This window comes from Silurus meridionalis, chromosome 6 (genome assembly GCF_014805685.1).
Source record: "Silurus meridionalis isolate SWU-2019-XX chromosome 6, ASM1480568v1, whole genome shotgun sequence".
Classification (NCBI taxonomy): Eukaryota; Metazoa; Chordata; class Actinopteri; order Siluriformes; family Siluridae; genus Silurus; species Silurus meridionalis.
This window is the reverse complement of record NC_060889.1, coordinates 31,287,518-31,312,382: the sequence shown is the minus strand read 5'-3', so window position 1 is coordinate 31,312,382 and position 24,865 is coordinate 31,287,518. Positions and strand designations below refer to the sequence as shown.

General features: G+C 46.2%; 1 protein-coding gene across 1 annotated transcript in view; it reads right to left on the bottom strand.

Annotated features, from left to right (window-relative positions):
• Positions 1 to 24,826, bottom strand: part of LOC124387971 (C-C motif chemokine 18-like) — a 34,804-nt gene extending 9,978 nt beyond the window's left edge. The window contains exons 1-2 of the mRNA XM_046852593.1: positions 24,710 to 24,826; positions 10,725 to 10,802 (exon numbers count right to left, since the gene is read on the bottom strand). Of these exons, the coding sequence (XP_046708549.1) occupies positions 10,725 to 10,794 (70 nt within the window). The 5' untranslated portion in view covers positions 10,795 to 10,802; positions 24,710 to 24,826. The remainder of the gene's footprint in view (positions 1 to 10,724; positions 10,803 to 24,709) is intronic.
• Positions 24,827 to 24,865: the final 39 nt, after the last annotated feature.

Below are 24,865 nucleotides of genomic sequence, written 5' to 3'. Positions count from 1 at the left end.
TGGTAAGCTCCGCCCCGAAAGCAACTTTAGGAACCTCCTATGCGTGGTGAAGGACGGCTGCGTGGGAGCATGCAACCTCCAGATCTAACGTATGACAAATCAGTCCTCGGACTTGACCTGAGACACGACCTCCCTAAACAAGAACCCCGAACCCGAGCCTCAATAGTGAGTGGTTCAAGGAGTGGAGATCCAGAATGGGATGCAACCCGCCGTCCTTCTTCGGAACAATGAAGTCAAGTCAAGTCAAGTCAGGTTTATTTGTATAGCGCTTTTCACAACAGACATTGTCTCAAAGCAGCTTTACACAAATCAACAGTTAAGGTGAATGGTGTGAATTTGTCCCTAATGAGCAAGCCGTGGCGACTGTGGCAAGGAAAAACTCCCTTAGATGTTATGAGGAAGAAACCTTGAGAGGAACCAGACTCAAAAGGGGAACCCATCCTCATTTGGGTGACATCAAGAGTTTGATCATAAATCTTTCAACAATACAGAACACTGGAGAGTGAGAACTAACATGAGCACTGGAGTATAATATTATAAGTGATGTTCTTTCTGCAGTCTTATACAGTCTATATGGTTAGTAGCTCCTAATTTTATAAGCTCAGCATTTGTGATCATCACAGATCCAGCATCAGCTTCTCCATGCCAGAGCCTTTAAACACTCCAGGAGGTCCAATGCCAAACTCCACACATGTAGCGGGATCCAAATGGCACTGGTACGTCTCTAGATGGTTCGGGATGTTTGCGAGTTCGGAATCTTCTTCTTCAGAGGTCCGTAATCATCAAGATGGTGGGAGGTGACTGGAGCTGGCCAAACCTCAGGGTGTCTCAGGATGGGGAGAGAAAGAGAAGCAGTGGAGAGAAATTAGCATAGCTGCTGTTCATGATATTAACAGCACAAGTTGATAATGTGCATGTGATCAGATGTTCTGGAGCACAAGGTTATGATATGTGATGTGTGTTATGTATAGGCTTTGCTAAAAAGATATGTTTTTAATCTACACTTAAACTGGGTGAGTGTGTCTGAGCCCCGAACACTGTCAGGAAGACTATTCCAGAGTTTAGGAGCTAAATGTGAAAATGCTCTACCGCCTGTAGTGGACTTTGCTATTCTACGAACTACTAGAAGCCCAGAGTTTTGAGATCTTAGGGAGCGTGGCGGATTGTAGCGAGTTAAAAGACTGGATAGATACATGGGAGCCAAACCATTTAGAGCTTTATAAGTGAGAAGTAATAGTTTGTAGTCTATTCGAAACTTAACAGGAAGCCAATGTAGGGACGATAAGATCGGGGTTATGTGATCATATTTTCTTGACCTAGTAAGAACTCTTGCTGCTGCATTCTGAACTAACTGAAGCTTGTTTATTCATGACACAGGACATCCACCTAGTAATACATTACAGTAGTCTATTCCGGAGGTCATAAACGCATGGATGAGCTTCTTTGCATCGGAAAAAGACAATATGTTTCTTAACTTAGAAATATTTCTAAGGTGAAAGAAGGCTTTTGTAACTTGGTTGATATGATATTTAAAAGACAAGTTGCTGTCTAAAATAACTCCCAGGTCTTTTACCGTTGAAATAGTGGTTACAGAACATCCGTCTACATGCAGGTTGAGATGCTAGAGCTTCTGTATACTAGTTTTTGGGCCGATGAGAAAAATCTCTGTCTTATCGGAATTTAAAAGTAGAAAGTTATGGGTCATCCAATCTCTTATTTCCTTAACACACTCAGTTATCCGAGTTAATTGAGCTGTATCGCCTGGTTTTGATGAGATATATAGCTGAGTATCATCAGCATAACAATGGAAGCTAATTCCATGCCTTCTAATAATATTTCCTGACAGAAGCATGTATATTGTGAAGAGCAGGGGTCCTAGAACTGAACCTTGCGGCACGCCATAATTTAGTCAAGTCAAGTCAAGTTTATTTGTATAGCGCTTTTCACAACAGACATTGTCTCAAAGCAGCTTTACACAAATCAACAGTGATGGTGAATGGTGTGAATTTGTCCCTGATGAGCAAGCCGTGGCGACTGTGGCAAGGAAAAACTCCCTTAGATGTTATGAGGAAGAAACCTTGAGAGGAACCAGACTCAAAGGGAACCCATCCTCATCTGGGTGACATCAAGAGTTTGATCATAAATCTTTCAACAATACAGAACACTGGAGAGTGAGAACTAACATGATTACTGGAGTATAAGATTATAAGTGATGTTCTTTCTGCAGTCTTATACAGTCTATATGGTTAGTAGCTCCGAGTTTTATGAGCTCAGCATTTGTGATCACCACAGATCCAGCATCAGCTTCTCCATGCCAGAGCCTTTAAACACTCCAGGAGGTCCAATGTCAAAACTCCACACATGTAGCGGGATCCAAATGGCACTGGTACGTCTCTAGATGGTTCGGGATGTTTGTGAGTTCGGCATCTACTTCTTCAAAGGTCCGTAATCATCACGAGGTGGGAGGTGACTGAGCTGGCCAAACCTCAGGGTGTCTCGGGATGGGGAGAGAAAGAGAAGCAGTGGAGAGGAATTAGCGTAGCTGCTGTTCATGATATTAACAGCACAAGTTGATAATGTGCATGTGATCAGATGTTCTGGAGCACAAGGTTATGATGTGATGTGTGTTATGTGTAGGCTTTGCTAAAAAGATATGTTTTTAATCTACACTTAAACTGGGAGAGTGTATCTGAGCCCCGAACACCGTCAGGAAGACTATTCCAGAGTTTAGGAGCTAAATGTGAAAATGCTCTACCACCTTTAGTGGACTTTGCTATTCTAGGAACTACTAGAAGCCCAGAGTTTTGAGATCTCAGGAGCATGGTGGATTGTAGCGTGTTAAAAGACTGGATAGATATATGGGAGCCAAACCATTTAGTGCTTTATAAGTGAGAAGTAATAGTTTGTAGTCTATTGAAACTTAACAGGAAGCCAATGTAGGGACGATAAGATTGGGGTTATGTGATCATATTTTCTTGACCTTGTAAGAACTCTGGCTGCTGCATTCTGGACTAACTGAAGCTTGTTTATTAATGATGCAGGACATCCACCTAGTAACGCATTACAGTAGTCTATTCTGGAGGTCATGAACGCATGGACGAGCTTCTCTGCATCGGATATAGACAACATATTTCTTAGCTTAGAAATATTTCTAAGGTGAAAGAAGGCTGTTTTTGTAACTTGATTGATGTGATTTTTGAAAGACAAGTCGCTGTCTAAAATAACACCCAGGTCTTTTACCGTTGAACTAGTGGTTACAGAACATCCGTCTAAATGCAGGTTGAGATGCTGGAGCGTCTGTATACTAGTTTTTGGGCCGATGAGCAAAATCTCAGTCTTATCAGAATTTAAAAGTAGAAAGTTATGGGTCATCCAATCTCTTAGTTCCTTAACACACTCAGTTATCCGGGTTAATTGAGCTGTATCGCCTGGTTTAGATGAGATATATAGCTGAGTATCATCAGCATAACAATGGAAGCTAATTCCATGCCTTCTAATAATATTTCCTAACGGAAGCATGTATATTGTGAAGAGCAGGGTCCTAGAACTGAACCTTGCGGCACGCCATAATTTACTTGCATTAGCCTGGATAGCTCTCCATTTAAATCTACGAAATGGTAACGATCGGACAGGTAGGATTTAAACCAGCTTAATGCCTGTCCCTGAATGCCGATGTAATTTTGTAAGCGATCTAGGAGGAGATCATGGTCTATAGTGTCGAATGCAGCACTAAGATCTAGTAAAACCAACAGCGAGATGAAGCCTTGGTCTGAAGCTAAAAACAGGTCATTAGTTATTTTAACTAGAGCAGTTTCTGTGCTATGATGGGGCCTAAAACCTGACTGAAATTCTTCAAAGATATTGTTCTCTTGCAGGTAGGAACATAACTGTGCAGCGACAATCTTTTCTAAAATCTTAGACATAAATGGGAGATTTGAAATTGGTCTGTAATTTGATAACGTGTTTGGATCCAGATTAGGTTTTTAATGAGGGGCTTAATAACTGCTAACTTGAGGGATTTAGGGACGTGACCTAAAGATAGTGAGGAGTTAATAATATTTAGAAGAGGTTCACCAGTTGTATATAACACTTCCTTCAGTAATTTAGTAGGAATTGGATCTAACTGACATGTTGTCGATTTAGCTTTGGCAATAACATTATACAGCTCTTCCTGTCCTATACATGTAAAACAGTGGAGTTGTGGAGTTGAAGGTAACACTGTCTCAGGAGATGCTGTAAGAGGTTGAACTGCCACAATTGTTTTTCTAATGTTATCTATTTTTCAGTGAAGAAAATCATAAAGTCCTCACTACTAAACTGTGATGGAACACAATTTTCAGAGCCCTGATTTGTAGTTAGTTTAGCTACTGTACTGAAAAGGAACCTGGGATTGTTTTTGTTGTTTTCTATAAGTTTGCTCAGGTGTTCAGCTCTAGCAGCTTTTAGCGCCTGTCTGTAGCTGAGCATACTGTCTTTATACGCGATTCTAAATACCTCCAATTTAGTTTTCCTCCATTTTCTCTCCAGATTACGTGCTGTTCTCTTGAGGGCATGTGTATGACTATTATACCAAGGTGCAGGTGCTTGGTCTCTAACCTTTTTTAACCGGATAGGGCAACGTTGTCTAATGTGCTAGTGAGGATAAGGTCTATGTTCTTAGTTATCTCATCAAGATTATTAGTAGTTATGGGTTTAGTGAGAAATTGAGATAAATCAGGCAGGTTATTTATGAATCTGTCCTTAGTGGTTGGAACAATAGTCCTACCAAGTCGATAACGTGGTGCAACACGGCTAATCTGCTCTACCGGTAGTGTGTACAGTATGAGGTAATGGTCTGTGATGCCATCACTCTGAGGTAAAATATCTATATCAGTGACGTCTGCTCCGTGGGATATTATTAAGTCTACTGTGTGATTAAAGCGATGAGTTGGTCTGGTGACGTTTTGTTTAACCCCAAAAGAGTTTAATAAGTCAACAAATGATAATCCTAGAGCATCGTTTACATCATCTACATGAATATTAAAATCTCCTACAAGCAGCACTTTATCAAAATTGATCAAGAGGTCTGATAGAAAACAAGCAAACTCTTGAAGAAAATCAGCGAGGGTCCTGGGGGTCTGTACACGGTGACCAGAGCGAAGTTTTCTATGTATGTCTGAAAGTACAACTTTAAGACGAGCACTTCAAATGATTTAAAGCTGAATCCTAACATCTGACTAACATTAAGAGAAGCAGTATAAATGGTTCCTACACCCCCCCCACGACCAGTCTGACGGGGCTCATGCTTATAAACATATCCTGACGGTGTCGACTCGTTTAGACCCATATAATCACCTGGTTTAATCCAGGTCTCAGTGAGACAGAGTGCATCGAGATTATTCTCTGTGATCATCTCATTTATAATCAGTGCTTTGGGTGCAAGTGATCTAATGTTTAAAAGACCAAACTTTAAAACTTTTTGGTGTTTGTTTATCTGGCATTTTCAGTTTTAACTTCAATGAGATTGTTTCTGGATCTTGTGTATTTACTTCTTGGTTTTGCTACACGAGGAATAGATACAGTTTCTATAAACTGGGCTGTGTGTGAACTTGTAACTATTTGGTCTGTTGTATAAATGTTCTCATTGTCGAAGATTTCCTGATGTCTTACCAGTCAGATGGTGTGAAGTATCCTGGAGATGTTATCTGATAGCACTGCTGCTCCAACTCTGCTGGGGTGCAGGCCATCAGGGCGGAAGAACCTAGGACGCTCCTGAAACAGTTCCAGTTATTAACAAAGAGAAGTTTATGTTCTCGACACCATGACTGTAACCATTCATTTAGAGCTAAAGTCTACTAAACTTCTCAGCCCCTCGCTGGTAAGTGGGAAGAGGTCCTGACACTATGATCCTCGTTGTGGGTGATGTGCTGCGTACCGTCTCCTCCAGGATCCTGAAATCCTCTTTAATATTTCCGTTTGCCTCAGCCTGGTGTCGTTCGTTCCGGCATGAAGAACAACCGCTCAAGTTCTCTTTCAGGATCGCGGGTACCTGCAGCGACATCAAGAACACGAGCACCAGGAAAACAGCGAGTGTGCACCTTACCTTTAGCTCCGTAGCGCGAACATGCCGGACGATGGAATCTCCGAGAATCACTGTGTCGCGTTCCGCCTCGCAGAGAGGGGCGGCGGTTCTCGGTCGAGATCTCGAAGGTCTGTAGTGGTGGCGGGGAGACGCCTCGACCGGGCTTTGCTTGTCTCTTCCACCGCTGCCGCATCCAGGGTCCATGTTGCACCTTTGCCGGAGTTGTAGGTGCGCTGGGTCTGGGCAGAGAAACACGCGGAGTTGAGGTGCTGGGAGCGTTAGGTTCAACCCGAATTTACCTAGACGAGTGCGCGTCCGCCGGGATGTTTCCAGCGCCGCTTTCCGCTCTCGCAGCCGGGCATGCTCTTCATGCAGCTCGCGAATCTGTTTCTCCAAAACCTCCATCTCCAACGCCACTGTTTGCAAATCGAACGAGTCCTCACCTGTGCTCAAAGTCAGACACACAGCCGGCATAGTGCTCATAATCACAAACAGATTTCGGATACACAAATAAGATAAAGTGAGAGAAGATATAGTGGTAGTCGAGCTTAACTGACTACAGTCACAAGTCAGAAAGACAAACAATTTAGGGTTATTAAAAGAGAAAAACACAAACAAACGAATATAAACACGAATACAAACACAGAACTCGCGGCAAACAAGTCAAACACAGGAAGCTACGTCACCGGAAGCAGACCCTAGCATTAGCCTGGATAGCTCTCCATTTAAATCTACGAAATGGTAACGATCGGACAGGTAGGTTTTAAACCAGCTTAATGCCTGTCCCTGAATGCTGATGTAATTTTGTAACCGATCTAGGAGGAGATCATGGTCTATAGTGTCGAATGCAGCACTAAGATCTAGTAGAACTAACAGCAAGATGAAGCCTTGGTCTGAAGCTAAAAACAGTTCATTAGTGATTTTAACTAGAGCAGTTTCTGTGCTATGATGGGGCCTAAAACCTGACTGAAACTCTTCAAAGATATTGTTCTCTTGCAAGTAGGAACATAATTGGGCAGCGACAATCTTTTCTAAAATCTTAGACATAAATGGGAGATTTGAAATTGGTCTGTAATTCGATAGTGTTTGAATCCAGATTAGGTTTTTTAATGAGGGGCTTAATAACTGCTAACTTGAGGGATTTAGGGACATGTATTAACGATAGTGAAGAGTTAATAATATTCAGAAGAGGTTCACCAGTTGTATATAACACTTCCTTCAGTAATTTAGTAGGAATTGGATCTAACTGACATGTTGTCGATTTAGCTTTGGCAATAACATTATACAGCTCTTCCTGTCCTATACATGTAAAACAGTGAAGTTGTGGAGTTGAAGGTAACACTGTCTCAGGAGATGGTCTCAGAGGTTGAACTGCCACAATTGTTTTTCTAATGTTATCTATTTTTTCAGTGAAGAAATTCATAAAGTCTTCACTACTAAACTGTGATGGAACACAATTTTCAGAGCCCTGATTTGTAGTTAGTTTAGCTACTGTACTGAAAAGAAACCTGGGATTGTGTTTGTTATTTTCTATGAGTTTGCTCAGGTGTTCAGCTCTAGCAGCTTTTAGCGCCTGTCTGTAGCTGAGCATACTGTCTTTATACGCAATTCTAAATACCTCCAATTTAGTTTTCCTCCATTTTCTCTCCAGATTACGGGCTGTTCTCTTGAGGGCATGCGTATGACTATTATACCAAGGTGCAGGTGCTTGTTCTCTAACCTTTTTTAACCGGATGGGGGCAACGGTGTCTAATGTGCTAGTGAGGATAAGGTCTATGTTGTTAGTTATTTCATCAAGATTATTAGAAGTTATGGGTTTAGTAAGAAATTGAGATAAATCAGGCAGGTTATTTATGAATCTGTCCTTAGTGGTTGGAACAATAGTCCTACCAGGTTGATAACGTGGTGCAACACGGCTAATCTGCTCTACCAGTAGTGTGTACAGTATGAGATAATGGTCTGTGATGTCATCACTCTGAGGTAAGATATCTATATCAGTGACGTCTGCTCCGTGGGATATTATTAAGTCTAATGTGTGGTTAAAGCGATGAGTTGGTCTGGTGACGTTTTGTTTAACCCCAAAAGAGTTTTTAATAAATCAATAAATGATAATCCTAGAGCATCGTTTACATCATCTACATGAATATTAAAATCTCCTACAAGCAGCACTTTATCAAAATTGATCAAGAGGTCTGATAGAAAACAAGCAAACTCTTGAAGAAAATCAGCGTAGGGTCCTGGGGGTCTGTACACGGTGACCAGAGCGAGTTTTCTATGTATGTCTGAAAGTACAACTTTAAGAACGAGCACTTCAAATGATTTAAAGCTGAATCCTAACATCTGACTAACATTAAGAGAGGCACTATAAATGGTTGCTACACCCCCCCCCACGACCAGTCTGACTGGGCTCATGCTAATAAACATATCCTGACGGTGTCGACTCGTTTAGACCCATATAATCACCTGGTTTAATCCAGGTCTCAGTGAGACAGAGTGCTGAGAGATTATTATCCGTGATCATCTCATTTACAATCAATACTTTGGGTGCAAGTGATCTAATGTTTAAAAGACCAAACTTTAGAACTTTTTGGTGATTGTTTATCTGGCATTTTTCAGTTTTAACTGCAATAAGATAATTTGTAGGTAGTTTGTGTTTGTTAAAAGTGTTTTTTTGTTTATTCTTTTGGCCTTCGTCCACCCTGAAGTCTGTCCAGGAGCTGTATTGTACATACTACTGTAAAACCCTGTTGTAAGAGCAACTAATAGTACGAGCAAATGGAGATATGACCGACCTTACTCTTAAGTAAGAGAGATTAAATCTCTTTTACATTCATTCTTATTGGGAAAATCAGTTCAAACGTGAACTACGAGCAATTTTCAAGAAGAAATTATGCTCGTCCAATGGGGTTTTACTGTACAATATACCGTCCGTTTTATGACACCCCGGTGTTTGTGTTTCCATTCCCCCATCACACTTTCAACAAATACACTTTCATCTACCTCATATACATATTTACCCCCCTGCCTTCAATCACGCTGTACGCCCAAACCCTAGATTGGGATGTAACAACTGTTAAATATGAAGTTGACATCAAGTCAGGACCTGGTAGCCGACATTGAGCTACTCAGAGAATCAGTTTTACTTAAACTTTTATCAGACTGTAAACATTTATCAACTCAGATACTTAGTGTATTTAGAGTACATGTCGAGATGATTAGATCATTTGGATAGATCAGAGATGTCTACATTGTGGGTAGATGATGTCACAGTTTTAAGGTGTTTTTCCAACATCTACTGGACCTGATTGTGGGCAAAGATGTGAAAAATATTTCTTTCAAATTTCTTCTAATGTTCATGAAAACTGTTTGAAATGCTTCAGTTCCTGTTTCTCTGATGCTTCTTCTCTCTGTGTGATACTAAATCCATGTATTAATATACAGTCCACCACCATCTCCCCTGGTTCCTGATACTGATCACATCCACACTCTTTCTCGATATTTTCTTGTTTTTCCATGATCATTACATTTAGATCATTCTATTGCAGAAAGACAAAAAAAAACCTTTGTAGCCTTCTATTATTATTTTTCTAAAAATACATTATTCAGAGAAACAAACCAAGAGTCTGTGAGCTATAAATGTACTTTAATTTGCATAGAAAATATGAATAATCAGTGCAGTTACAGGTGCAGGTCTGATATATAAAAAAGCTTTTCCTGTTAGGCAAGACATCAATTTGCTTTAAACAACATTTTAATCTAATTTGAATCTGATGCTTGAGACGAAGCTGCTGTTATAATTTAGATGATCTGCTTCACCCAGTCCACCTCAGGGTCCGCACAAATCTGCAATCCATTTTTTGTTGTAAGACTGTAGGGGAAAGAAGATAAAGATCAGAGCTGTGATCTGTGAATCAACTGATTTAAAGTGTCTTTAAAAAAGCAGCAGGTTGAAATCGTACATGACTCCAGGAAGTGTGCAGTCGAATCTCGTTTCTTCAACTTTGACGATGTTCGCTGCAGGCACCGGGGTTTTATGAAACTCAAAACAGCACAATGCTGCTCCATTTGTATCTGTAACAAAATATTTCATTATCTACTCATTTATATTAGAATAAAGACAGAAATTATATTTAAAAAATTAGGCCTTTTTTAATTATCTACATCAGACATATATATATATATATATATATATATATATATATATATATATATATATATATATATATATATATATTCCAACATAGTGATGTGATGGACTATATAAACACCCTCAATTTCCTTTTTTTTTTTTTTGAAAAAAAAAAAATTATGATTTCATACAAAATTTAAATAAAAATACTGACGTAATCATTATTACTTCAGTATTTTTATTTAAATTTTGTATGAAATTTATTCAGCAAAAAAAAAAGGAAATAGAGTGTGTTTATACAGTCCATCTCAGCACTATGTTGGAAACCCACTGATTTTCACTGAACATCTGAATTCATGCTTGGGTTCAAAATGTGATAGTTTTTATTTTTTTAAAACCCAGAAAATAATAAATATGTACATTTAATATAAATCAGACTCCCGGTTTACAGTGAACACACAAACACACATATAATTATAATTTAGTTATGATTAAGGTTAATCTCTATATTTAAAATACACAAAAAAATCTTACTCTGTGCCATGGTGAAGGACTGAAGGCAGGAGAGCCCCAGAAGAACCAGCAGAAGAGAACGGCAGAACATGGCTGCTGCTGATGAAGATGATGATTGTTAAAATGTGTTATCATTTAAATATACAATAATAACGTAGATATGATCTCTACAATGGGGTTATAGCCAATCAGAAGAGAAGAGAGAGTGTGTGGTGGGGGGGTAGGAGAATAGTTTGAAGATAAAAAAACGTCTTTGAGTAAGAAAGAACAAACATCCCCCACCCCACCATCACCACACCATCACTTCTTCAGCTAGAAGCTGATTGTGGTTGTCACCAAAACCGATAAAGATCCAAAAAACTTTCCGATGGCTGTGTTTAATCTCATGCACAAATAAAAAATAAGACAAATTTTGAATCAATTGTGTATTGTGTATTGTCCTGCACTGTCCTGTGTTGTCTTGCACTGTCTTGTGTTGTCTTTTGCACTGTTTGCACCAGTTGCACACATGCGCTTTATGTGGCGAGGATTTTAGTTCCTGGCCCTGTTATTCTGTTCTGTGACTGTTGTTTTATGTTGTTGTATGTAGCACCTGTGTTCATTTCACTGTGTACTGCATCAGCTATATATGGTTGAAATGACAATAAAAGCTTCTTGACTTGACTTGACTTGACTTCTACATTCTATTTTTTGAATTATACATCATTAATATAAAACATTGATAGTCTAATAACCTAAACATCAGCAACACCAATGATATGAATCACACAACGTTTCAAATCTGCAAGCTGCACGGTACAGTGAGCGAGCAGCTAGAAGATTGCAGGATGACCATATTGTCAAGTACCCTGTCCATGACACACAAAACAACCATCTGAGACAACATAGAAGAAGTTTTACTTCCTGGGGAGACTGCCTGAGAAACATCCTCACATGTACATTGGAGAGTATTTGAATTCGCTACATGGTTTGGTAGTTTGGTGGTTTGGTCATCCTCTACCATTGCTCCAATCCTCCATTGCTGCCTTTCTGTAGACACCAAAGCTCATCAAAACGACTGTCTAAGGCACCTTCCACATTTAACTCATGCAGCAGGTCAGTCTGATATGCCTGCAGCACCACCATAGTGTGCAGGGAAGCAGGCTTGACCTGCTGAAGCATAGGCTTTACCCATGAGTGCTGATGTATTGCGTAGGGGCTTCGTGGGTAATGTCGGGGTCTTAAGGGAGGAGGCGATTCGGAAGAGAGATACGTGGCAAGCATCTCTTCAACCCATGGCATCGCCTCATAACCATATTCTTTCCGCCCCATAATGTGGAAATACACAGTAGAACTGTGGGGGCTGAACTGGGGCGGGCCAAATAAGGTTTTACCCATTACTTGGACACCTCGATGTGCAGGTTGGGAAAAAAGGGAAGACCCCGACATGGAGGTTGTGACACGAGTGTCAGAAAGCGGTCATCTTATTTACTAGATAAAAGCACTTTCTGCTCATGGGGCAGTTATATCGAGCTTGGCAACAGCACGCGTTACAACCTCCGAAAGCTCCTTGGCTTTCTTATCGCAGAGCACCCTTCTCGAAGAGTGCCCAGCAGGAGCGAACGTAAAAACATGCGAGCACAGTGAACACATTCGGCTCCATCGAGAACCAACTTCGCATGCTCCGCTCTCAAGCAAGCAACACACAAGATCAACACTCGGCGTGTTCCAGAATCGTTTAGACGCATCTCGAGTTCCTGAAAGGGAACTTCAACAAGCTCAAACCCCAACAATGTCAAAACCATTCAACAACTTTTGCATGATGATCATCAGAAAACAACATTGCTGCTATTATCAGTGTCATACGAAATCCATCCCCAGACTGCTGATCCAGATGCAGAATAATGTTTGCCAAGAACTCTATTAGTGTGGCATGGACGAGCTGTCATTCATGTCGAGGATCATTACCAGTGACAAAAATTTGGGTGTACGGATATGCCCCTTAGATGAAGTGACAGTCTTCACAGTGGAAGAGCCTATCATCTCCAAGACTGTTAAGAGCGAGCTCTGTCTATGCTGTTTTTTCATTTTTTTTCTTATTAGAAATTAGTAAAGACACATGGTGAGGGTTTGAATAAAGTTTATGGGTCAGTGATTTAGTGTTTAAAAAGGACCCCCAGCGGCCACCAGCGTTTTGCTGTTCAGCAATGGCTCCTTCAAATCGACCATGTTTACAGAGCTCTCCTGCAGACATGGATCCTCTTTCAAGTTGTTCATTGTCTGGGAGGAAATAATGGCCAGAGCTGCTTAGTTCACTCTATCAGGTCTGATGATAGACATGTAGTTGACAAAGCTGCCTGAAATTAGACAGCAGGCTGTACAGTTCTATAATAAACTATATAAAAGTCAATGTAGGGAGGAAAAAGTTGTCAGTCAGTTTTTTATAAAGACCTGCAAAGAGCACTGAAGAATTCAGTAGCAGAGCTGAAAAAACTCTTGTGCAAACAATAGCTTTATAAAGATCTGCAGAACATGGTGGATGGAAAGACCCCTGGCATCAGTGGGGTCCCAGCTTTAGTTTTATAGAACTTTCTTTCTGGTGGTGTTGGGTGAGAATCTCTTGCCATATTTGTTGTTGTAAAACTGTAGCGGAATGAAGATAAAGGTCAGAACTGTAATCTGTGAATGATTTAACTAATCTAAAAAAAGAAGCAGGTTTAAATTGTACAGGAAGTGAACAGTCAAATTTTTTTTTGAAAGTGATGATGTTTGCTGCCTCTATTGGTCTTTTATGGAATCTCCTTTTGCATCAGTGACATTTCAAAACATTCCATTATTTTCTCATTTATTTTAGACAATAGACTAAAATTATATACTAAACTAATGCAATAGACCTTTTTCACAGGAATTATTTTGAAATAAAATATTAAAACAAATACAAGTTATAGCAATTCAATTATTTATGGTTTCATTTTATTAGAGGTGAGAAGTAACAAATACTCTGTTACTGTACTTAAATTAAGATTTTTCTGGTATCAGTTTTAATTTACTATTTATTTATTTATTTTTACTTTCACCTAATACGATTTTTACACAAATATCTGTATTTTCTATTTCTGACATTTTCAAACCAGACTCATTACTCACTTCTTTTCATTTCCTCTCACACACCACAGACGTAGACTAGTTTCTGAAGTTCACAGTGAGCAGGCAGAAGGCAGTAAGAAGTCTGGGGTTAACATCTGAATTTATGCTTCGGTTCATAATGTAATAGAAAGTTTTTTACCCCCATAAAGTAATAAATACATTTATTTACTTTTGGCCTGGAGGGCGGCGAGCACCCATTTACCGTGATCACTGACCACAAGAACCTCCAATACCTACGGGAGGCCCGGAGGCTCAACCCCAGGCAGGCTCGCTGGGCCCTCTTCTTCACCCGGTTCCGGGTTTCACGTCACCTACCAAGCCGGGGCGCTCAATGAAAAGGCCGACGCCCTCTCCCAGGTGTTCGGGCCTGAGGAACTGGGCCCCTAGGGGTGTCCAGAGGGACGTGTCTTTGTCCCCACCTCCTGCCGACGAGGGCTCATGCAGTCGGTTCACGAGGGACTGGGCACGGGCCACCCAAGGGAGAAGAGGACGGTTCAGTTCATCCAGACGCGTTACTGGTGGCCAAGGATGGCAAAGGAGATTACCTGGTTCGTCCAGGAGTGTCCCACCTGGGCCATATCCAAGGTGCCACGCCACCTACCCGTAGGCAAGCTGGTGCTTCTCCCCGTCCCGCAGCACCCCTGGTCCCACCTGGAAATCGACTTTGTGACCGACCTGCCACGGTCAGGGGGACACACGTGCGTCCTGGTAGCGGTGGCCCGCTTCTCAAAAGCCTGCCGTTTTGTTCCCTCAAGGGCCTGCCAACCGCCCTTTGAAACAGCCGAGGCCCTGTTTACCCACATTTTCAGGAACTTCGGTCTCCCGGAGGAGATAGTCTCGGACCGTGGGCCACAGTTCACGTCTCGGGTTCGGAAGGCCTTCTTCCAGGCTATTCTTCGTTGAATATAACGTCTGGTTACCACCCGCAGTCAAAATAGTGGTTTGGTCATCCTCTACCATTGCTCCACTGATCCCTTCAATCCATTGTCTGGGAAGAAATAATGTCCAGAGCTGCTTAGTTTACTCTCCCAGGTCTGATGATAGACATGTAGTTGATAAAGCTGCCTGAAATTAGGACAGTGGGCTGTATGGTTCTATAATAAATTATATAAAAAAGTCAATGTAGGGAGGAAAAAAGTTGTCAGTCAGTTTTTATAAAGACCTGCAAATAGTACTGAAGAATTCAGTGAAAGAGCTGAAAAAACTCTTGTGCAAACAAAAGCTTTATAAATGTCTGCAAGACATGGTGGATGGAAAGACCCCTGGGGTCCCAGCTGAGTTCTATAGAACTTTCTCTGGTGGTGTTGGGTAATGATCTCTTGCCAGTTCCCCTTCAGGAACTCGAGCTGCGTCGAAACGCTATGGAAACGCCCCTGCGTGACCGCGCTCTGAACCACGTGTGTAATCTGACCAATAGGCGTTTGGAACGTGACGTCATCAGCGGGCGACGTCGCGTAAACAGGAAGCTACAAATGGCTGCGAGATGGACCAGACGCTAGCTTTCTGCTCGTTCAGGTAAGCGCTGTTTCGCTGTGTTTTTCTGGTGGAGTGATGGCTGGCAGACAGGGTTTCCGTAAGTGCGTGCATCCGTGTCCGCGTTTTATTACCGGTAGGGATTCGCATGATTGGTGCGTTGTTTGCCTGGGAGTGGAGCATGCACAATTGGCTCTCGAGGGAGTCGATTGCTCTCATTGTAGCCGCATGGCTATGCAAGACGCCGCCTCCCGGAGAGCGCTCTTTGAGAGGAGCTCTCCTCGCGGCTCGGTCCCGCCTCGCCGAGGCGAGCGGCGCCCGGCGCTCGTGGGGCTCGCAGGCCGATTTTGGGGCTGAATTGAGCTTCGGCTCTATTGGGGAAGCAGGCCCGATGGCTGCTTCTTCTCCCGGTACGAGCAGCGCGGCATTACATGTCTCTCTCTCCGAGGAGGGTGAGCTGATGGATGCTAGCGAGCCCGTGGAGCCCTCTCAGCCTGTGCTGTACGAGGAGCTCCTCGAGGTCGTGACACGAGCCGTTGCTAAGCTGGATCTAGCTTGGCCGGTGGAGCAGCAGAGACAGCGCGCACCCAGTAAGCTGGATGAGCGTGTTCTGCGTCCTGTGTCGCTTCCTCGGCGCCGGGGCCTGCCGTTTTTTCCTGATCTGCACGCCGAGGTGTCCAGTTCTTGGGAAACCCCATACTCAGCGCTGCTTGCCGCACCACCCTCGACGGCGCGAATGTGGTTGAGGCGTGCGGCTATGGGGCGATGCCGCGTGTCGAAGAGACGCTAGCTAGCTACCTCTCCTAGCGTAGCATCGCCGCTAAAGGCGAAGTTCCCTACTAAACCGCCACGTGCTACATCGGCTTTAGTGGGAAGGCTTACGCGCAGCAGGTCAGGCTGCGGGATGTCTCCACACCATGGGTGTGTTGCAGGCATACCAGGCTGACCTGCTGCGTGACTTGGATGAGGGACTTAGCTCTGGGGCCACCGACATTAAGGAGTTACGTCGCGCTGCCGACCTAACCCTTCGGGCCACGAAGCACACGGCGCGGGCCGTTGGTCGGTCCATGGCGGCCCTGGTAGCCACAGAGCGGCATCTGTGGCTCACCCTGTCTGACCTCCCGGACAAGGATCGAGCTGTGCTCTTGAACGCACTGATGGCTCCTCCTGGTCTGTTTGGTGATGCCGTGACGGCGGTCGTGAACAGGTATCAGGAGTCTAAGAAGCAGTCGGCGGCGTTTCAGCAGTACCTCCCTCGCCAGTCACGTGGGGCTGGTCGGCGGCAGCCCCAGCCTGTTCCTTCCGGGCACCGCGAAGCGCAGAAACAGAGCGTCACCACCCGGTCTCCGTGGGCGGGTCCTAAAGGTCCCAGGCGTCGCTCTGGGCCCAAGAAGGAGCGGGCTGACCTGAGGGTCACCCTCGGCTCCAGCAAACGGGCCGTGGTGCGGAAATCCTGACGATTTTCGGTCGAGGGGGCGGAGTTCGCCTCACGCTACGGTGCCCGTCCCTCCCCCGCACCACCAGGAGGCCGGGCCGTGGTCTCTGCCACAGGATGTGTTTCAGAGCGCGGCCGCCCTCCAGCGGGTGTCTCCCTCCACTTCTGCCCAAAGTCTCGGTACGGATGGGGGAGCCCCGCCGCCTCTTTCGAGGTGTCTTCAGCTGCAGGGCCCCGCCCCAGCTGCTCTGAGTGGGTCAGAGGCCAGTCCCGAGGGGCTGGTTCCCCTGAGGAACTTTCTGGCAGCTTGGGAGGTGCTGCCAGGAGTCTCCCGGTGGGTCCTGCGGACCATAGAAGGGGGTTACGCACTGCAGTTCGCGTCCTCTCCTCCCGTTTCAAGAAGGATGGGGGTTGCGTCCCATTCTGGATCTTCGCTCCTTGAACCGCTCTCTCAGGAGACTCAGGTTCAGGATGCTCACCCTCAAGGGGGTCGTGACGCATATCAGGTCCGGGGACTGGTTCGTCACTATAGATCTGAAGGACGCATACTTTCACATCTCCATCCTTCCTGCACACAGGAGGTTCCTGAGGTTTGCTTTCGGGGGCATAGCATATCAATATCGGGTCCTCCCGTTCGGTCTGGCACTCTCACCCGCACCTTCACGCCAGCGCCGATGCTGCACTGGCCCGCTGCGGCTTCAGGGCATCCGCATTGTGAATCACATCGACGATTGGTTGATCATGGCTCCCTCAGAGCACCAGGCGATTAGACATCGAGATGTCGTCCTCTCCTGCATGACGGTGCTTGTTTCGCTAAACGCCAGAAAGAGCGTGCTTTCTCCTGCACAGAGAACCACCTTTTGGGCGTGGTATGGGACGCGCCAGGATGCAGGCACAGTTGTCGCCTGCTCGGGTCAAGTCATCCCACGGCCGTCAGGAGGGTGCGGAAGGCCAGCCACTCACTGTACGGCAGTTCCAGAGGCTGCTAGGGCTCATGGCGGCAGCATCCAGCATAGTTCCGCTCGGGCTCCTGCACATGAGGCCCCTCCAGTGGTGGCTCGGGGCAGGGGTTCTCCTCAGGGAAACCCGCATCGCACTATCAAGGTCTCGCGCGTGCCCTTCGAGCCTTGGATGTCTGGAAAGACCGGACATTCCTGTCCCGTGGCCCGGTGTTGGGGGTTCCGTTCCACGTGACGCTTACGACGGACGCCTCCCTCACAGGGTGGGGAGCGGTCATGAGTGGCCACTCCGCCCAGGGTTTGTGGAGCGCCCACGCCTCTCGTGGCACATAAATTGCCTGGAGATGATGGCGGTGTTTTGGGGTTAAAACACTTTCTCCCGGACCTGAGAGATCGCCATGTGTTGGTCCGTACGGACAATACAGCGGTAGTCTCCTACATCAACCACCAGGGGGGGTCTCCAATCTCACCCCTTGTACAAGCTAGCACGGGCGGTCCTCTTGTGGTCTCAGGACAGGTTCCTGTCCCTGAGAGCCATTTACATCCCGGGTCGGTTGAATGTCAGAGCAGACGCCCTGTCGAGGCAGGGCCCGAGGCCTGGGAATGGCGTCTCCACCCGAGGTGGTGGAGCTGGTATGGCGGAGGTTCTACAGAGCCCAAGTGGATCTTTTTGCGACCCAGGAGACCTCGCACTGTCCCCTCTGGTTCTCTCTCTCTCACCCAGCCCCGTTAGGGCTGGATGCCATGGTGCAGTCGTGGCCGAGGCTACGTCTGTACGCCTTCCCCCCGATCGCTATGCTCCCAGGAGTTCTGGAAAGGGTTCGCCAGGAGGGAGTCCGTCTCCTCATGGTGGCGCCTCGATAGCCGAGCAAGCCGTGGTTTGCGGATCTGGTGCCCCTACTCGAGGGCCCTCCGTGGGTTCACCCCCGCCCAGAGTTGTGGAGGCTGTGGCTGTGGCCCCTGAGGGGGCACGGTTCGTGGCAGAGACCCTTCTCCACTCCAGAGCTCCTCCACGAGGAGGTCGTCGCCACACGCTGGCGACTGTTCACGCCTTGGTGCGAGCACCGTGGCCTGGATCCTGTTAACTGCCGGTTGGGTCCATTCTGGGGTTCCTACAGGAACAGTTTTCAGCAGGGTTAACCCCCTCGACCCTGAAGGTTTACGTGTCGGCCATCGCGGCATATGGCTCCCCGCCTGTGGGGCAGTCGCTGGGTAGACACCCACTGGTAACACGTTTCCTCCGTGGCACCCGGAGGCTGCGGCCCGGACGCCACCCAGAGTGCCTGTCTGGGATCTGGCTGTTGTGCTGGCGGCTCTTTCTGAGCCCCCCTTCGAGCCGTTAGCCGATGTGGCCCTTAGGTTTCTGTCGGTTAAGACCACCTTTCTGTTGGCAATTTCCTCCCTGAAGAGGATTGGGGATCTGCAGGCTCTGTCCATGGCCCTGTCTCGCCTAGAGTTTGCCCCTGGCATGGCCAAGGTGTTTCTCTACCCGAAACCTGGGTACGTGCCTAAGGTGCCTACGGCTCCCTCACGCCCTGTCGTGTTGCAGGCATTCTGCCCTCCTCCGTTTACTGCCCCCGACCAGGAGCGACAGCACCGACTGTGTCCGGTGCGAGCACTGGATACTTACCTCCGCAGGACAAGTCCTTGGAGGAAGTCGGAGCAGCTGCTTGTCTGCTATGGCCCTAATAGGAAAGGTTTCCCGGCCAATAAGCAGACATTGAGCAGATGGGTTGTGGATGCGATTGTGTCGGCTCACGAGTCCTCTGGCCTCCCCGCACCGCTTGGGGTTCGAGCTCACTCCACCCGGAGTGTGGTGGCCTCACGGCCTGGTCCGCTGGAGTCCCACCCAGGACATCTGTGACGCGCGGGTTGGTCCACCCCGCTGACCTTCGTCAGGTTCTACGACCTTGACCTCAGAGCCACCCCGGGCTCCTCTGTTTTGCGTGCTGGTGCCGAGGCCCTCACTCTCTAGGCAGGGTCTGGTCAGTGTGGCGTGATTGGACACTCGTTCCCATAGCGTTTCGACGCAGCTCGAGTTCCTGAAGGAACGCCCCAGGTTACGATCAGAACCCTAGTTCCCCGAGGAACGAGACGCCGCGCCTCCGTGCCACACTTCCTGCATCCCGCGGCGCTTACCTTCTCTCGCAGGAGCTAGCGTCTGGTCCATCTCGCAGCCATTTGTAGCTTCCTGTTTACGCGACGTCGCCCGCTGATGACGCCACGCCCAAACGCCTATTGGTCAGATTACACACGTGGTTCAGAGCGCGTCACGCAGGGGCGCTCCCATAGCGCCGACGCAGCGCCTGCTCCTCGGGGAACTAGGGTTACGGTCGTAACCTAGAGACGTTCTCAATGAGAGCATTGTGGAGGGATAATTACAACTGAGGTGCAGAAGAGCAGTGGTCTTCTACCAAAAAAGAAGTTGGACGACCTTCAAGAGATTAAAAACTGGCGACCTGTGAGTCTTCTTTGTGCTGACTTCAAAATCCTCTCTAGGACGCTAGCAAACAGACTGAAGGTGGTAAAAGTGTAGGTCATTCATGCTGACCAGACTTACTGTGTGCCTAGTAGGACTATGTCTGATAATGGAATTCTTATTTGGGATATTTTAGAGGTATCTGGTGTCAGGGATCCACCTGCCATGCCCCCATTGGTGGCTGTCATGCTGCCGCTCTCTCTGCCACTCCCGGCTTTGATTTCTGACACCTGGTCCTCGTTACTTATACACCTTTATAAACTCCTGTTTTAGAGTCACTGACTGTCGGTTCTTAAAGGTCATGCTACAGATCCTGAGGATCCCTGACTGCCAGCATTTCCCACTGGTCCATGCCGTGGATCATCTCCGTTCTGTGGATTATCCCCGTTCCGTGGATTATACTCCTTCCGAGGATCAGACCCATTCCAAAGATTATACCCGCTGTTTGGATCTTACCCATTTTCCGGATTCACTCCACGTTACAGTGCGTAACTCTCCTGGACTCTGATTTCATGTTTAAACAGTGAATAGTCATGATAGAGTTATTCCCGTTGTTTCCACTTGGTCTGCATCCTGACAGAAGAACTGACTGAAACCGAAAGGAGAAGAAAAATCGCTCTACCGTGATGGATTGAGAGCTCAATCCCGCTTTGGATTTCACACGGAAGCTCCCTGCCGCTTCTGGATCATGCTTGCCGGCTCCAGGGCATGCAAGCACGTGCACCTCAGAGAGTCCGATGGGATTTCTCGCTTTTCCACCAACAGGGCCAAATAGAGTGGTTTCCAGTGGAGCATTGGCAGAAATATTTAGGCGACGTCACACCTTTAATTTCCTCCGAAGGTGACATCACGTCACCAAGTGCTCCTGAAGGCAAGGTAATGCTTCGAGGTCCCTCTGAAGGCATCATCGCACTTCACAGTCCCTCCGAAGGTGACACCACGCTGCCCAGCTCCTACCACAGCTACATAGCGCTTCCAAGTCTCTCTGAAAGTGCTGTCGCGCTTTAAGTCCCCTTTCAAAGGCGCCAGCGCACTTCAGGATCCATCAGAAGCCAATGTTGCAGACCTAGGTCCCTCCGAGTGCGACAACACAGTCCAAAACTCCCCCAAAAGTGCCGTCACATTCAAAAGTTCCTCCCTTGGTGCTGCCATGCTGCAAGATCCCTCCAAGAGCCCCGTCAGACTTTAAAGTCTCCCGGAAAATTAAACCGCATCTCCAGGCCTCTCCGAAGGCGATGTGGCACTTCATGGTCTCCCCGAAAACATTGTCGCTCTTCCGAGTCCCTTTGGAGGCGACATCTCTCCTCTGAGTCTCTCTGAAAGCAACGACTCTCCTCCAAGTCCCTCTGAAGGCGACGTCTCTTCTCCGAGTCCCTCTGAAGGCGACTTATCGCCCCAAGCCTCTCTGCATGCGCCGGCAGGATTCCAAGTCCTTCTAAGGGTGATGCTGTGGTCCATGGTACCTCCGAGAACAACGTCATGGTCCAAGGTCTCCCTGAAAGTGACGCCACAGTCCCAAGACACTCCAAGGATGGCGTCATGCCTCAAGACACCAACAAAGGCTTTACAGACTCGCTGAAAGCAATGTCACGGTCCCAGACTTCTCCAAGGGCGATGTCACAAGTCAAAGCCCTTCCAAAGGGGACGCCATACCGTTGCAAACCCAGACTCCTCTGAAGGTGCCTTCACGCTCCAAGGTCCCGCTGAAGACAATGTCAAGTTTCAGACAGCCACTTAGGGTGCTGTCACGTCCCAGACAGCCACAGTGGATGGCTGTCTGAAGGCGACAGGCGTGACGGCAACGTAGGTGTCGTAGGTGCCGTAACACCCCAGAGGCCCACCCAGGGTGTCACTACGCTCCTGACAGATACTTCACTAATATTATTGTTGTCTCTCTGAATCATGTACAGAAATATATATAAATTAAATTTCTAGTAAATGTTGAGAAGATTAGATTGTTTGGATACAATTCAGCATGTAAGAAATTGTTTTATCCTCTGCCATCTGGACAGGATTCCCTTCTGTCTTCTAGAGAGGATTCACTCGAATTTAGCCTTTCCTCTAGATCTCTGCTCTCCTACATATACAGGGAAGTCTCAATAAAACGCACAAGTCAGCCTTTCAGAGAGAAGTTCCAAAACTTTAATATCTCACACAAGAAGATATACTTCCAAAGAGAAGGAGAGGAAGGGGGGTGGGCTGCCAATCATGTCGCGCAGTGTGTCGTCTTGTGCATTAATCAAATGAGCAAGGGCGTGACCGAAGGGGGAGGTGGCCTTGATTTCCAAATTACTGGTCAAGCAAAGGATAGATTCTGAGCTGTCATGTGTTGTGTTTGCAAGTTCTGAAGGACCTGTTTCAACTGATGTAGAGAGTGCAAGATCATAGGATGAGACAATACTAACTTTTCAGCATCTTGGGCCATCACAGCACAGGCAGCTGCGGCACGAAGATGCGCAGGTAAACCCTGAGCCACGGTGTCAAGTGTTTTGTACATAAACACACATGGTCTTATGCCCCCTCCTGCTCCTGCGCCTATACAGCAGAGGCAGTTCCATCCTGTTCACACGCATAAAGGTGAAAAACCTTATGATAGTTCGGAAGTCCAAGAGCGAAAGCTTAACACAGAGATGACCGCAAAGTCTCATAAGCCTCATTCATCTCTGGTGTCCACGTTAGCGGGTGCTGCAAAGGATCATTGTGTGAGATCACAGGGCGGTATCCATTGACGGCAGTAGTTAATCAGTCCCAAGAAAGCCATGAGAGCATGCTTTGTGGAGGGATGCCATGTGTTAAGAACAACCTGAACACGGTCTTTAGAGAGCTATTTGTTGCCTTGAGAGAGTTTGAACCCTAGGTATTTCACAGTGGTTCTACAAAACTGAAGTTTGGTTTTGGATACCTTGAATCCTTTTCTTGCCAGATGATGCAGGAAGCACAGGGAGGCTTGTTCACAGAGGTCCTCGGAGACTGCGGAGACCAGGAGACCATCTGCATACTGTAAGATGACAGAGTCAGAGGGGAGAGCAAGATCACAGAGCGCGTCCCTTACCATAGTGGAAAAGACGGCTGGGGAGTCAATGAATCCTTGTGGCAGACGTGTCCAAGTGTACTGATGCCCTCAGTGCGTGAAGGCAAAAAGAGGCTGCAACTGCTCTTCTACAGGAACACTGAAAAAGGCAGAACACAAGTCAATCACCGAGAAGTGTGTATGATTGCATGGAATTGAGGCGATAAAAGAGGCCACATCGGGCACAACAGGTGCAACAGGAACCACAACATCATTTATTTTTCTTAGGTCTTGGGTGAAGCGCCAAGTGCCATCCGGTTTGGGGACCGGATTAACGGGTGTGTTGTAGGAGCTCACACACGGCTTGAACACACCGTGTTTTAACAGGGAGGTCAAGCTCTTGTCTATTTCCTGCAACTTTGATTCAGCGAGAGGATACTGTTTAAAAAATACAGGATGTAAATATTTCAGTTTTGCTTCATAAGACAATGAACCATGCCCACATTGTCCTTATGCTCCGCCCCCTAGAAGAGATGGTAGTTCTTCTGTTAATGAAGGAAGAGGTCATTTCTGTGTTGCAGAGAGAAAACAGTCGTTAATGTTCATGTTAGATAGATATGACAGAGGAGAGAAACAGAAACTAAAACCTTGAGTTTAGGGCCAGAAAAGGTGAGAGAAACGTGCAGTCTGCTCATGAGATCTCGGCCCAAGAGATTAAAAGGACAATCAGGCATGAAAACATAATGTTGCAGATTAATATTTGTGTCGGAAGGAATAAAGGGTTACTGTCTGCGTCTTCTAACTCCATCCCTCCCAATATAGTCCAAGTCTCCATAAATTGGGTAAAAAATCTGGAAGTGGTTTTACCCTTCTCCTGTTTACAGCTAGTTACTTGAAAGAGATCTCTATTAGCCTGCTGCCGCTAGAGTAGGAATTTGGTCAACTCCTTCTTTAACTCCGGAAGAGCATCTTGCTCAGCCCAGTGATAATAATAGTGGTTGGTTTTGCTCTTACTTTTCTTCGACTCTTCATACATTTGAGTATAAGCGGATGTCGAGCACTCGTGTTCGAAAGTTCCACCACGAGGATAGGACAAAAATTAAGGTTGTGATTCAGTCCGCCTGCCAGATTGTCTAATCAGGGGATGGTATAAAAGATAAGACCATAATGGTTCATTCAGTCCCCAGGGGCTTCATCAGGGTCTGGTGTGAAATGTTGTGTTCTGAAATTTCCTTTATTCCAGTTATAGGTACAACAGTCTGATAATATGTTATAGAACAGAAGCTGGAGGCCAGAGATCGAGGCAGATAAGGCGGTTTAATAAAATTTCGAGGTCTCAAGTTACTGTGACTACAGAGACAGTTCAGCGTGCTACTCACGATGGTACAACAGCGACAACAAATTCGCTTACAACACAAGGTGAGTGCCTACACTTTCAACAGTATGACAAGATACCAAATCAGCACTTACCCAGACGCTGATATCCCTGACGAGCCCCCAAGAAACTGTAAGAAATTGTTTTACCCTCTGCCGCCTGGACAGGATTCCCTTCTGTTGTCCAGACAGGATTCACTCGAGTTCAGCCTTTCCTCTCGATCTCTGCTCTCCTACGTATACTGGGAAGTGTCAATGAAACACACAAGTCAGCTTTTCAGAGAGAAGTTCCAAAGCTTCATTGTC